The 15,225-nt window shown below is 37.8% G+C and overlaps 1 protein-coding gene across 3 annotated transcripts in view; it reads left to right on the top strand.

Moving 5' to 3' along the window:
• Positions 1–1,053: 1,053 nt before the first annotated feature.
• The window catches only part of TENT2 (terminal nucleotidyltransferase 2), a 71,602-nt gene continuing 57,430 nt past the window's right edge, over positions 1,054–15,225 (top strand). For all 3 annotated transcript variants that reach the window (XM_043976560.1, XM_043976559.1, XM_043976558.1), the window contains exons 1-5: positions 1,054–1,157; positions 2,419–2,445; positions 4,671–4,856; positions 6,308–6,421; positions 7,516–7,768. In XM_043976560.1, the coding sequence (XP_043832495.1) occupies positions 4,708–4,856; positions 6,308–6,421; positions 7,516–7,768 (516 nt within the window). In that variant the 5' untranslated portion in view covers positions 1,054–1,157; positions 2,419–2,445; positions 4,671–4,707. The remainder of the gene's footprint in view (positions 1,158–2,418; positions 2,446–4,670; positions 4,857–6,307; positions 6,422–7,515; positions 7,769–15,225) is intronic.

Raw genomic sequence — 15,225 nt, 5'->3', positions numbered from 1 at the left:
AAACAAGGGTGTGTGTGTGGGGGGGGAGGTGGGGATAGACAGCCTTGCAATCCCTAGATAACTGAGTCTCCTCCATCCCTCTCTCAGGGATCCCTTTCCCAAAAACAAGAGAAAAAGTGTTTGGATGCCTGATCAGACGAGAAGTAGGAAACTGAATAGAGAGTCAATTTCAAACCAAGAGGAAATAAGCCAACACTTTAGCACCCAAACCACCAGTCGCCCGCAAAACCTGCAGCTGATGTATGGTGGGGAGGAAGGGGTGGGGCACGTGCTTTGGGCAGCAGCTGCGGCCTTAAGGCTGGGGTCGCGGGCCACAAAGGCACATTAGTGACGCTGCAGCCCAGGCGTACGGGCGACAGTGTCCATGGAGATGGGAGTCGGGGAGCCTCTCCAGGTCTTCCAGGAAGGAATAAGTCCCTTCAGACCCAAGTTACGAGGCTACCAAAAGCAGTGCTGGGTGCAAAGAATCCCACCTCGGAGTGCTAAGAAAGCCAAGGCTCACCCCGAGTCGCCTCCCCTCCCCTCCGCCCCGGTCTCTTCGCCAGACCCGGTCTCTAGTTCCGCGCAGCCTCAAAAGGCGCGAGGAGCCGGGAGCGACCCCAAGGCAGCATCCTGCAAGCGGTGTTCCTCTTTCACATGCGCAGATTGTCGTCGAACTTTGCTGCAGAGCAGGGAACCTGCGCGCGACCTCCCGCTCCTTTCCGGGTGTTCCCTTTTTTCCGGGTGTTCCCTTCCGGGTCGCTCCTCGCTTCCGGGTGTATCTGACAAGGCCCGTCCCCGTCCCCGGTGCTCGCCGCTCAGTTTCGCTTCGGCCACTTCTCCGCCCTCCGCTCCTTCCTTTTGTGTGTCCCCCACTTTCTCCATTTCCACCTCTTTCCTCTCGTCCCTCGTTTCATCTTGGAGCAAGCAGAATCGGCGCTCTTCGGCCTCCCGGCAGAACGAGCGAACCTCAGGGGCTGGAGCCTCGGCCCAGCTGCCCCGGGTGGACCCGGCATCCCGCCCGCCGCAGCCGCAGCCTCAGCCTCAGCCTCGGTCGCAGCCGCCGCTTCAGCCGCAGACGCAGCCGCTGGCCCCCCTGCCACCGTCGTCGCTACTCCGGCCTCCGAGGGCCCCGGGGCGGCTGGTGCCGGTGACTATTCACTTCCCCGAGGACGGCTGTGAGTGTCCCGGCAGGGCGGGCTGCGGGCCCGGGCCCGGCCGCATTGCTTCCCGGGCCGGTCTCACCGGCAGGCTCCTCCGGCCCCAGGACTTTTTACCCCCTTCTCCCCTCCCCAAGCCCCCAGTTTGTTGCTAGAGCTCCTCCTCCGATTCTCCTCCCTTCCTCCTCCGTTTCTTCCTCTTCTTCCTCCTCCTCCTCCAGCGGGTTTAGAAAGCGAGTCCAAGCCCCGGGACGTTGAGGGTGGAGGCAGCCAGGCCTTGGTTTGGAGAATTGCAGTTTTGAAATTGAGGGAGAGGGAAGGGGGAGCTTGCTTGTGTGCGTGTCTGTGCCCAACTATTGTCTGTCTCTGGTGCTAGGCTGACACCTAGTAATTAATTATGTATGTGTCCCTCCCCCTCATCTGAGCACTGGAAATGATATTCCTGTCCTAGAGGGCCTAGTGTGTGGACTCTTCCTTATCTTTTGGTCCCTTTGCCGGAAGGGTGGGGCTTGTGTTTGTTTTGGTTCCTTAATTTAACTCTTCCTCCCCCATCCCCCACCTTCTTCCAACCCTTTTTTGTTGTTTTTGAGAAAAACTATTGAGTATTAAGTGACTCAATACTTTTGAAGAGTATTGAGTATCAATTGAAGACTATTGAGTATAAAGTGATCAAAGGGTTCTTTTTGAATAGCAGAATAAAGGAAATGGAAACTTAAAATCCCAGTGTAGTACCCTTGCACTTAGTGCTGTGAAACTACAATTTTCAAGTATTAGTCGTAAAAAAAAACAAAAACAAATTCTTTTTATGGTTTTAGTTCAAAATATTCACTTGTCATTTTGATTTTCCCCCAAATCACTTTTCCTGAATATTAAAAACAAGAAAGAGGAGTTGGGATTCATGATTTGTTTTTGTTTTGTGTAAGCTCTTTAGTTATAATTAGCTAGGGATGCCTTTTCTGAAGTTACTAGTAGACTAGCGTTGAACACTATTGATCTGTATTCTAGACATGATGCTTCATCTCTTTCCCAAAGCTTGTCTGGTTTTTGGCTTGATAAGAGGAACAGGGAGTTTACTATCTCTGGTTTGGAGAAACTAATATCTTAAGGGTTTTTTTTTAGGGGGGGGTTGGGATGGGCTGTATAATAATATACCTTCATTAGAATCAAATTGTGGCTGTGGAGTCAGCCAGCCTTCTGGGAATTTTCTTGTACTTGTCATTGGGTAATTAATTCTCTTAATGTTACCTCAGTAACAGAATATCTCTTGAACCCTTTTCAGCTTTGAACTCCTGGACTGGATTGAGAGGTAAGTTGACATTTGGGTCAGGTAGTATGGTACAGAGGAAAGAACATTGAATTTAGAGTCAGAAGACCTACATTCAACTTTTCTGACTTATTTCTCAAATGAGGGAATTGTACCAAATTTATTTCAATTAAATCAGCATTTAAGTGCTTGGCACTGTGCCAAGCTCCTTAACCTTGAAAAGCTTGTCTTTTATGGAGTGTCCAGAGGGAAAACAGCAAGTAAATAAAATCTAGAAAGTAATTTCTGTGGGTAAAGGAAGGCACAGGTATAATATGAAGGGCAGTTTGATAACAATAGAGCAGGAGTTTCAAAGACCACAATGGAAGGATAGAGAAAAGTTCAATATGGAAACTGTAGGGATGGGGTTGAGTATGGAAAGGAACAAGGGAGATAATCAGAGGAGGATCTTGGGCCTAGGAATCCTATACTCAATCTATTGACAGTGGAGCCATAGAGGAGTAGATAGTCACATATTTTATATGAAAAAAAAAAAAACCAAACTGAAGATGATTTGCTTATCACTTCCTGAGAAAGAGCCAGAGGATGGGGGAATGGTATATGATATAGGGATGGAGGCCAGTTCTGGATACTGCCTAGCTATAATAGCAAGAATTGGTGGTGTCTTGGGACCAGGATCATTATAGAAGAGTGAGCCATATTTGAGGTACTAGCCTGCAGTCACGTCAGCTTTGTCTCAACATTGATGCTAATGTTGATGCCCCTTCCAGCTGTAAATCCTGTGATGTAGGATTTGCTGGAGATCTGTATGGGACTTTTGACTATTTTGTGATTGCTGACATGGATTCAGAAGAAAAAACAAAGTATTTTATGTATAGTTACAAATAAGATGTATGAATAGAGTTTTGGTTGATAGAAATTAGTTTAAAAGGCTATCTGAATTCAAATTTAATAACTTCTAGACAATATGGCATACATATGTTGCAACAGAATTGGCTGTAAGGCATAATTCATTATTCTGAACCCTATTTGATTGTGTTTCCCATCAACTTGTATTATATATAAACAAGAAGTTGCATTTTGTAGGACATACATAGGCTCGGTACTGAGCCAGATAACAATGTGTAAGGGAGTTGCAGGCTGTACCTGTAGTTAGGGTCTCTTGGAATTTCATCTAAGTTTGCACCACCTGTCCATTCTTTGCTGAGGTATCAGGGCACAGAAATTCCAGGGCTCAAGAGTCAGCAGAGTTGACACTACTGAATCCTGGCTGTTAGAGTAAGAAGCCAGGCTTTTCAGCCTTGCTTCACTTGACTAAACTAAGTTACTGACTCCTTTTCTTGGGGTTAGTCTCCTGATGCTTCATTTCTGCAATGGAGGTTGCCCAGGTAACTGGGATGTGATAGTGGTAAGGCTTTGTAATCTCTATTATTACATTACAATACATTGTAGGATCCTACAGTGCTGTGAATCTTGAATTGTACCTGATACATAGTTCTATGAGAAAGAAAAGGACCAAGTTTGTATATATTATTTAGATATTGAGGGGAGCTTCTCATTTTCACATCTCATCTTTGGGTAATATGTTGAACTGAATCCCTTCTCTGTTTTTATCAATTCTATGAGATGATAACATGTAATATATATAGACTGAATAAAGGTAAAATGTTTATATTTCAATTGATTTTTTTTCTGATCATAGATTTTACATGATAAATTCATTTTTCTCAAATAATCTCTTGAGGTAATGCCTATATCATGAAATTTAAAATCTCTATCATTTGATACATGATTCATCTAGATCACTATTTTAATATTAAAGTGGATTTCTGATCTCACAATGGGTTCACTACAGTGGTACAGATTGTAGTTACATCTTATATTTTTGATTCCTGTTCATATTATTGTTAAATCCTTCACTAAGGATTTGCCCACTACAGTAGAGGTGTACCTTTATGTTTTTTATGTTCTGTGGGTAGAACAGTAATTATTTATCTATTACCCCTTACTCTTATTGTATCTCTGGCCTACCTCCTTTTTTGATATAACTTGGTAACTTAAGATAAAGACCCAGTAATAACCAAAGCATCTTATACAAATTATATTTGGAAGATACTAGACATTTACTTTAGCTATTAGAGCATTTTTAAATTGACTGTATCAGTGCCATATATCATAAGACCTGCATATTACATAATAATGTTTTTAAAAAATTGACTAGTGGATAGAAGAGAAACTTGTAATATATTCTTTTTGTGTTAATCTAGGTACCAAAATACATGTTCACTTATAGTGAACAAGAGCATGTTCCCAAACTCCTCGAACTTGGGTCGTCCACCCTTCCATCCAAAGTATCAGCAGCCCAATAACTTCTTCAAACTTCCCCTCAACTTGTCCCCAACTCTTTCTCACCAGCAGATTATAGATGCCCAGTTCAACTGTCAAAATGTAGAGTAAGTATAATGGCTCTTTGAATTTTGGCACAAAACCTTTTTGGGCTATGGAGTTGCTAAAAAGTATTGCCTCATTCTGCCCTGGTCAGACCATATCTTGTATTCAGTTCTGGGAACCACATTTTAGGAAATTGATAAGCTAGAGAAATCTAGAAGAAGGCAGTCTGGGTCAAGATCATATGAGGCTTCTTTGAAGGAACTGGATATGTTTAATCTAAAGAAGAAATCCTTGGGTAGGGATGGTTATCTTCCAGTATTTGGTATTTGAAGTATTATAACAGGGAAGAGGGATTAGACTTACTCGGCTTTGTTCCAGGACCAATGGGTAGCATTACAAAGACCCAAATTTAGACTACATATGAGGACAAACTTCTTTTTATTAAAATAATAAACATTTTTATTTATAGTTTTGGGTTCCAGTTTTTATCCCTCTTTCCCTTCCTCACCCCTCCCTGAGGTGGCAAACAATCATATATGGGTTATACATGTATGATTATGTGAAACATTACCATATTTGTCATTTTGTACAAGGAAACTTGATTAAAAGAAAAAAAATGAAAGTGAAAAATAGCATACTTCAGTCTGTTCCATCAATATCAATTCTGTCTTTGGAGGTAGATAGTATGTTTCATCAATAGTCTTTTGGGATTGTCTTGGATCATTGTATTGTTGAGACTAGTCAAATCATTCAGTTCTTCATCAAACAGTATTGCTGTCTCTGTGTACAGTGTTCTCTTGGTTCTGCTCACTTCATGATAAATCATTTCATACTTGTCTTTCCAGGCCTTTCTGAAGTCATCCTGCTTGTCATTTCTTATAACACAATAATATTCCATCACCATCATATACCAGTTTGTTTAGCCATTCCCCAATTGATGGACATTCCCTTGATTTCTTTTTGGTTTGTTTGTTTTGGTGGGGCAATGAGGGTTAAGTGACTTGCTCAGGGTCAGACAGCTAGTAGGTGTCAAGTGTCTGAGGCCGGATTTGAACTCAGGTCCTCCTGAATCCAGGGCCTGTGCTTTATCCACTGCACTACCTAGCTGCCCCCTTGATTTCTAATTCTTAGCCACCACAACTTGGTGGCTAAGAGCAGCTATTAATATTTTTGTACAAACAGGTCTTTTTCTCTTTTTGGGGATGAAGGACAAACTTATAATAATTAGAGCTACCCAAAAGTAGAATGGTTTACTTTAGGAGGTACTTCTCATTAGAGAACTTGCTTTAGCAAAGTTAGGAAGACCACCTGTTGGGTATGTTGTAGAGAAGATTCTTGTTCAGTTATTGGTTTTATTAGATGACCTCCGACATCCTGTCTAATTTTGAGATTTATTAAAATAAAAAGGTTTGTTTCTTCTTTGGAATGTCTGTTGTTGCTCTGAATTTTTTTATTTAAAAAGAATATACCATTAACCATTATCCTATGAACATTCTTTTTTTTTTTAAAATAGTCTACCAAGAACTCTCTTAAGTGGGAACCTTTCACCTATCCCAACACAGTCATTAACTTATGGAAATCGAAGTCCAATACAAACATCAACTTCTCCGGTATTCCGAGGAAGGAAGTAAGTACTTTTTTTTTTTTTTTTTTTTTGCGGGGCAATGGGGGTTAAGTGACTTGCCCAGGGTCACACAGGTAGTAAGTGTCAAGTGTCTGAGGCCGGATTTGAACTCAGGTACTCCTGAATCCAGGGCCAGTGCTTTATCTACTGCGCCACCTAGCTGCCCCCAGTAAGTACTTTTAAAAGTAATTATTCTGAAAACTAACAATGACCAGTTATGGTTGTGGTATTTCTAGTAATTTTCTGTGTTTGTCAATGAATGGAGACCAAATTTTGCTTTGGTGACTTATGCATCTAAACAAGTTAATTGAATAAAGATATAGGAGGCATAATGCTTTAGACCAGGGAGGCACTATGGTGTACTAGAGAAAACACTAGGTCTGGAGTTAGGATTAGATTAAAATACTGGTTTAGAATGGCAAGTGGGTAGGATATAGAATGTATCTTATGTATTTTATACGTGATTCTCTGGCTTGGCTTAGAAACTTAGAATTTTTTTGTTGAAAGGAAGGGCCTTATACCTTAGTCCATCCTCTTCTCTCCACCCCCCCTCCCCACCCCCTGCCTTGAATTTTACAGCTGAGGTCCAGAGAAATTGGGTTTTGGCCAAAGTTCCACGATTATCAGATTTTTCACTGAGAATGAATATCTATATCTATATCTATAGATAGATATATGTATATGGATACACATTTTATTGTACCAATTTTATTATGAAAATATGTTTTGATTGGGGAATATATCAAATTTTCAAAAAAAAAGGTCATGGCTGGCACTTTTGTAAGATTATCATTAATTAACTCCTGTAGTTTCATTATATTCCCATATGGATGATTTTGTTTTTCTCCATATTTTATGTCATTTTCTTTATGATCAGTATTAACACTCATTGTCTTTAGCTATGGAATAGTGTTCTATATTGTGAATGAAAGTGTACACTTATTTTATTTCTTAGATTTTTCATTTGGGATTTGACTTCATATATAACTAATGTTGTATAGAAAGCATTTCAGTTGGGTCTCTATGTTTTTTAATTTATTCTTTAAGCTTCAACATAGTGAATCTTAATCAGAATTTTTTTGTTTTTTTTTTTACAGGAGATTAAGCAATGAACAAAATGTTCCCCTTGATGCTAAACGAACGAGGTATCATTCACCCCATCACGAATCAAATGTAGCAAACCAAACAGTGCCTTTACCAGATGAAAGAAGATATTCAGCACCAGGATCAGTTACTCCACCGTTGTTGCATTCGTATTATGTACCAGATTTAGTCAGATCTGTACCACCCTTTCGAGAGGCACCCTTTTCAGAACCTAGAGAAATAACACTTCCAGTGGCCAAAGATGAGGTAAAGTGGATACAAATTTCAATTTTGTCTTGGGAATTTATTTAATTACCTTTTTTGAACAAAATACCTTACATATAGTAAGTGTTTAAATGTCTATTACATTGTTACTAATGGATTAGAAGAAATCTTCATCGATGTCAAGAAAGTCAGCTATTCTGTGACAAGTAGATATATTTTTGATGTATCTTGAAGTCTTTATGTACCGTATAGCAATATATGTTTTACAGTTTTTGTTAGCTATTCTACTTTGAAAGCCTTCATAGCTTATAATTTTCTGAGGTTCATAAACAACACAGATTAGAAATTGAAGTAATTAATTCCCTAGTCCATTTTTCATTCATTGAACTTGAATCTTTTAAACGTGAGAGAAGTTTAAATTGTTTTTAAGTGGCTTTTGTAATAATTTATCAAGTCATCTACTTTTGGTACAGTTGTTTTTATCAAAGGATTTAGGATTTTTTGTTTTTTGTTTTTTGGTAACTATTAAAGAATCCCAGCAGTGATTAAGGAGAAGTGACTCGTACTAAGTTACTAAGTGACAAAACTAGAGTTAGGAAAATGGAATGTATCAAAAGTGTTACTTGTCAAATAACATTTTAGATGAAATAAACCTATTTAAATTAGTATTCTTGGAAAATAACTCCATCAGCATGGAGGAATCTTTTTTTTAAGTATCCAAATTTAGAAGCATATGTACATGTTCCATATTCAGTTAAACTTTAAAAATACTAGGAAATCAGGAAGAAAATTCATTATATAACTTTCTTTATTCTGTGGCTTGTTGTGGACTTACATTTCATTTTCATATAGTTTTGAACTTGCCCCACTTCTTAATTGAGATTCTTGGAATCGTATCCTCTTCCATCTTTGCTTGCCAGGAAAAATAGGCCAAAAAGCAACAAAAAGAAGAAAGACTCAAATTAGAAATGACAAATTTGGGGTGTTCTAAAGGATGTTTTTTGTTCTTCCTTCTCCATTTTCCTCACCTTTTAAAGGGAAAATTTTTTGATGGCAGTAAGGAAGTTGACACATTGCTCATGCTAGTTTTGTGCTTTGTGCTCTTTTAAAGCTTAGTCTAGTAGATGTGTATTCTAGTAGTCCAGAACCACAAGAAATCTTAAGTCATTGTGAACCACATATATTTGTAGGTAGGTATAACTCTAAATGGATTTTTTAATGTAAAATTCATTTGAAGTTCTTTATTCTTTTTTGCATAATGTTTCTAATAGTTGAGATTATACACCCAAAGTAGACATGCATTTTTTTGTATTCACCCTAATCCAAGAACAGATAGTTGTTGTCATTTAGATATTGGTATATACCAGTGCCTTTTCTTTAACTTTCCAGCACAGAAGAAATTTGTCCTATATCCTAGACATTAGGAATCAAAGTATTTATCATTGAAGAAGTGAGAGTGGGGAATGGGATATTACCGACTTTGCTCTGTCCTTTACTGTCAATTTGCATAATAGCCTGAGAATCGAAACAGGCAATGGGATCTGTTTTCTAATGTCTGACATTCACCAGAACATAATTTATTTTTCACCTTTAGGATTCATTTTGTGTATAAAATAGCTTAAAAGGCTTACTTCTTAGATCAATACACTGATATCTGTGGAATTTTTTTCTTGATTATAAAATGTATTTCAGTATATCACTGAATTAATGATGTACTGCCTCTACCATAATAGATTGCAACTCCATCAAACCATGGACAAATCACTTAACTTTCCTGTGTCTCAGTTTCCTCAGTTATAAAATGAGAGGGTTGTTCTAAATGACCCTCTACCTAGGTCTCTTATAGCTTTAAATCTATGAACTGTAGATCCTTCATAGAAGATGTACCTAGTATGCCAATGTACCATCCTCATTCTCTCTACATGACTAGTCCACATCGTTTTCTGATCACATACATCTTCTATAATGTTTCTGTACTCTCTAGTACTCTTTGGCTTATTTGTCTTTTTAATTCTGAGATTGTGGTATTTCAGTATTTATAACCATTTAATGGAAATGTGGAAATACTGTTAGATAAAGGTTGTTGCATTAGTAATCAGTTTGGAATCATGGAATCATGGAATCATTGAATCCCTGTTTCCCAATTGCCATCCAGCCAGAACTCTTTCTGCTTCTTATTTCTGGGCCCAGGAGTTCCTTAATTCAATAGACTTTCATTTTCTTGTGTTTTCAGATCACTATATTGTGATCGTTTTTCTTTCCTTCTTCTTGGATTGTAGGTAAATATGTGATTTTCCTGGTCAATAAAAATATAACTCTAGAAGTATGAGGGACATTCTTTAATGATACTGCATTCCATGTCATATGTCTCTTGAACAAAATTGTATTCTTGTTATCACTTTGTTAAATTATACTTCTAGTGAAAGAAGATGATTTTGTTTTTAGCTTAATCATACTGTTATTTGCATTGATGTAATAAAACCTAATTAAGAAGTTTTTAATATTCTGGAATTACATTGAGAGTCCCCTTTTCATAGTCTATAAAGAAATGGTTTGCATTAATAAAGTAATATTGTAGAAAGATTTTTCAAACTACTAAAATGAACAAATGTTTTATAGGTGTTACTAGGGATTATAGGGGCCTGCTTACAGTACTAAAAATCAGTACAATTATTATAAATGATTATTTTTATTAAAATAGATTCTCCTCAAGAGAAAATCATTGTTGATATGGTTCAAGTTATACATTTTAAAGAAATAACATTTCATTTATTTAAATATATGCATAGTGCATAAAACATTTAGTAAGTACCTGTGTGTAGAGCACTATTTTAGGCACAGTTAATAAACTGATAAGTTTAAATCAGGTAGATATTCTCTTCTCTCATGGAACTTAGAGTTTATTAGTAAGAGGTTATTAGCTGTGAGCTCTAAGACACCCATAAAGAGTTATGATATATAATAATATATGATATATGTATTAGAGAATTGTAGCACAAAGTGCAGTGTGAGGTTTAAGGGGCAGATTGATAGAAGAAGTAACTTTTGAATTGAATTTAAAGAGGGCAAAAGCAGAGGAAGTGGGGAGGGAGGACAATCAGGAGATAACAACCAAAAGCTGCTTGTACAACATAGTCTAAATAAGCAATATTTTCTTATATTTTGATAACATAGAAAAATTAACCATCATTTTCTATAGAGTATCACATAATTTCAGACATGAATATTATCTTAGCCTGTTAATTTGTAGTTTGCTTATTTGAGAAAGAAATAAGTTAATTATGAAAAGGTTTTATTTTCTTGGAAAATTTTTATCAGCATTTTCCATATGTACATTGAATCTGATAGCAGTGAGAAAACTGGAATAAATGCCAATTTTTATTGAAATTCTTAATTAACGAGAAAACCAGTTTCTTGAATTCCAATTTCTCTTATTCCTAGTTTGGATTTGTGGCCCCTTGCTGGACTCATAGAATCTTAAAGATGCAATATGTTAGAGAGCAACAAATCTAACTCTCTAATTGAACTTCCAATCCAGTGCTCTTTCTACAACAGTGCTAATTTGCATGGCTCACATCTGTACCTTTAAAGCTAGCAGGTAACATTCTGCAGAAAACTGCTACTGTTTTTCATATAGTTTCAGATCTTGTTTGGCATTCCCCTCTGAAAAATACCTCTTTCCCTGCCCCTTCCCCCAAGACAGTTTTTATTCAGGAAACCATCTCACAGCTGACAGATGGAGAATATGTACTGAGAACAGCATGTAAAAGTTATTCCCTTCAGCTTTACACTTGTCAAGATATTCACAAATTTTCCAGAAGAATGTAAAAAAGTCAAAGCCTTAAAATATATTCACTGTTCCTTACAATAAAATGTACTTGCTCTAACAGTAACTTTATTGCTAATTTTATTTTAAAATGGCTTTGGGAATAGATTATGATGTTATTTAGAAGTTGGACAGTGTATACTTCGATGAAAAATCAGTTTTTAATCTTCCAAATTTTCTATAGCTTTTCAAATGTGTTGTCTCATTTTGGGCATAAGTAACTCAACTGCAATGCAAAATTACTTGCTCCCATAATTAATTGTAAATGAAAAAAAGGTAATTAGACTTTGATGAGAGCCCAAAAAAGATAAGGCATTCTGTATAATTCTTCTTGTACATGGAAGAATGGAGAAATTTTTAGAGATAAAAATAATGCTTTTAAACTAGAAACTAAAACCTTATCTACCTAAGCCATTAGCAATTAATATTTTTTCCTTTGGGAAAACATTGATGCCCATGTAGATAAGTATAATCTGTGTCACCCATGTAACTGTCACTGCTTGTTCATTTTAGAATTCATATCATATATTTACTAGAAATATGAACTTTGAGCTGTCTCTTGAAATATTTCTCTGCATCTGGCACAAGCATATGCATCTGTTTGAGTCTTATCCTATCAGCTAACATTCTGTTTTCTGTGTTTACTTGATGACAAAGAATCAAGCCTCACAGAAACAATGAGGATTCCTAAATGAACAGCTTGCTGCTGAAGAAGCTTCTCTTTCTTACAAGTAATTCCCTTCACCAACATTTTGGGAGGGGAGAATTATTCCTATTCATAGTAGCTAAAATAGAAAAGGGAGATGAGAAGAGGTAGAATTTTAGAATCCCAAGATAACAATTTAATTTCAATTCAACAAATATTTATTTATTAAGCACCTACCAGGCACTGGAGATACAAAGGCAAAAATGGAACAGCCCTAACTCAGCTTTTATTTTACTAAGGGAATGCAATCTGTGCATATGCAAATATAAGACAAGGGAAATAGAAGATAGAGAAAAAACTAACAATTGGTGGGGGATCGAGGAAATCTTCCTAGAGGAGGTGGTACCTGAATGAATCCTTGAAGGAAGGTCAAGATTCTGGGCAGCAAGGATAAAGATAGGGTACATCCCAGTAAGTGCATGGAGGTGGGAGATGGCATCTTAAGGTTAGAACATAATTACTATTCTAGTTTGGCTGGAATGTAGGAAAATATTATGAAATTTGGCTGGAAAATTGGAAAGAGACGGTCAAAGGCCTTAAATTTCAGTCTTAATTATAGTTTATTTTAGTAGCAATGGAGAGCCACTAAACAAAAAGTTGTTGAGCAGAAAAGTGACATGATCAGACCTGTGCCTTAGGAAGATTATTTTGATACCTTTGTGGAAGAAGCATTGGAGAGAAGAGAGTCTAGAAGCAAGGACAGACATTAGGAAGCTATTACTGTGGTCCAAGTAAGTGATGAAGAAGTCTTGAATTTGAAGATAGTTGCTGTGTGAGTGACAGGAAGAAGATGGATTTGAGAGATCTTGCAGAGGTAGAACTGACAATACTTGATTGGCTGTAGAGACTGATGAAAAGGGAAGAGTCAAGGACAACTCAGGTAATTTTGAGAACACCGGATGGTGCTGCTCTAAACAGAAATAAGAAAACTTGCAAGAGGGGTAGGTTTAGGGGGAAAGATACTTAATTCTCTTTGGGGCAAGTTGAGTTTGCAATGCCCGTGTGTTATTCAGAAGGAGATGTATAGCAAGCAGATGAAGAGATTTAACTGGAGTTCAAAGGAGAAAATGTTGTAAATATTATTTAATTTATTTACAAAATCACTACAATGTAGAACAGAAGTGCATATGCTACTTCCTACATTGAAATGTGAGCTTGCCCCTCTGTATACCTGGCACAGTGCCTGGTACATAGTGAGCAGCTTATTAAATGACTGTTCAATGATTGATTGATCTCTTAAAACACCATGCACCTTGTTCTGTAGGTAAAGACTTACATTGGAGCTTCTTCTTTCTTATTTTATGTACGATTGTAATAACTTGAGCTTCTATCTTTGAGCCCTTCACAGCTAGCAGGAGATTATTAGCCAGCTCTAAGTCATTCATGGTCCAAAACAGTGTTCTCCAAAATTAGGGGCAAGGTGTGACTTTCAGGGAGAGTGTGATCAGTCATTTAGAGAATAGGACAATGGGTCACATTTTACTTCCTCTGCCCCTGCCCATTTCCTATAGCAGTAGACACTTGCTGTGAGATCATGGGCTAGTCACTTCACCTCTGTTTGCCTCAGTTTTCTTATCTGTAAAATGAGAATAATTATAGCACCTATGCCCCAGGGTTATCGTGAGGAGGAAATGAGATAATGATTATCATTAGCTAAGGGGCTTAGCATAGTGTCTGGCATGTAATAACTGCTATAAATGCTAGTTGTTATTGTTATTATCATTATTATTAATCTATGGTCATTCACTGGCTTGTCTCCTACACTTTCACCTTCACCTCACCCTCTTCAACATTTTCCTACTCTAATCCTTCCTACTACTGATTTCCTATGTGGCTTGACTGGTGTGGACTTCTCAGGGAGGTTATTACCTAACCAGATCCAAGCTCCCTCAGCAGCTACAAAGGCAACATTTCCTGCCCTTTTCTCCTCCCAGTGTATAACACCCTGCATCCTTTCCCTCTCATTACCAAAGAACAAGCTCTGTGCCTGGAGGTGGAGAGGGTATATGTGTGCGTGTGTGTATGTGTGTGTAGGTACGTATAGGGGTATATGGGTGTATGGTGGTGTGTTGTGTGAATTGACTGGTTATTGAGGTGGAGAAGGGAGTGTGTGGGCGTTGGTGGGAGGGTGTTGTGTGAATTGACTGGTAATTAAGGCCCCAGGCCCCTCACCACTTTTCATTTTTTGGTAATGAAGATTGAAAAGTACAGGAATTAGGAGGAATGGATGAATTTCTATTATATTTCCTTTACCTCTAAACAAACTTCCTATTTCTGTTCATAGCATTGCCATCCTTTGTGGTTACCCAGGTTTATAACCTAGGTGTTACACTTGGCTCCTCACTTTCCCCCTAACCCCATATCCAATCAGTTGCCAAGAGTTTTGCCATTTTTACCTATAACAACATAATCTGTTGCTCTACTCCCAGGGTTTCCACCCTAGTTCAGGCTCTCAGCACCTCTTACTCTTACTTGGACTATTGCATTGGCCTCCTAATTGGTTTCCTTCCTCCAGACTCATCTTTCTCCAATCTATCTTCCATGTAGCTACTGAAATGATTTTCCTAGAGCATAGATCTGATCATGTGACTCTTTACTAATTAAATCTAGTGATTCTCTGTTGATTTCAGGATTTATCTCATCCTTTAATTTCCATTTTTATGTAAATTTAATAATGTCATTATTAATGCAATAGTACATATTTATAAATAAATAATGTCTGTTTGAAAATCTGATGACAGATGAAACCCTGTAGGCCCTTCCTGTTATGAGCTTAAATTTCTAAGATTAGATAAGGTCCATTTAATTCAGCAGTAAGTAAGTACATACTATGTTCAAGCCATTGTATTGGGGGCTGGGAGTACAAGTACAAAAACAGAACTATCTCTGTCCATAAGGACTAACTCAGGGAGAGAGATATAACAAATATACAAATAGTTATATTAGATGGAAAACTGAGAGAGGTGA

This window comes from Dromiciops gliroides, chromosome 1 (genome assembly GCF_019393635.1).
Source record: "Dromiciops gliroides isolate mDroGli1 chromosome 1, mDroGli1.pri, whole genome shotgun sequence".
NCBI lineage: Eukaryota > Metazoa > Chordata > Mammalia > Microbiotheria > Microbiotheriidae > Dromiciops > Dromiciops gliroides.
Note: the sequence above shows the minus strand (reverse complement) of the source record. Positions and strands in the feature narration are given on the sequence as shown.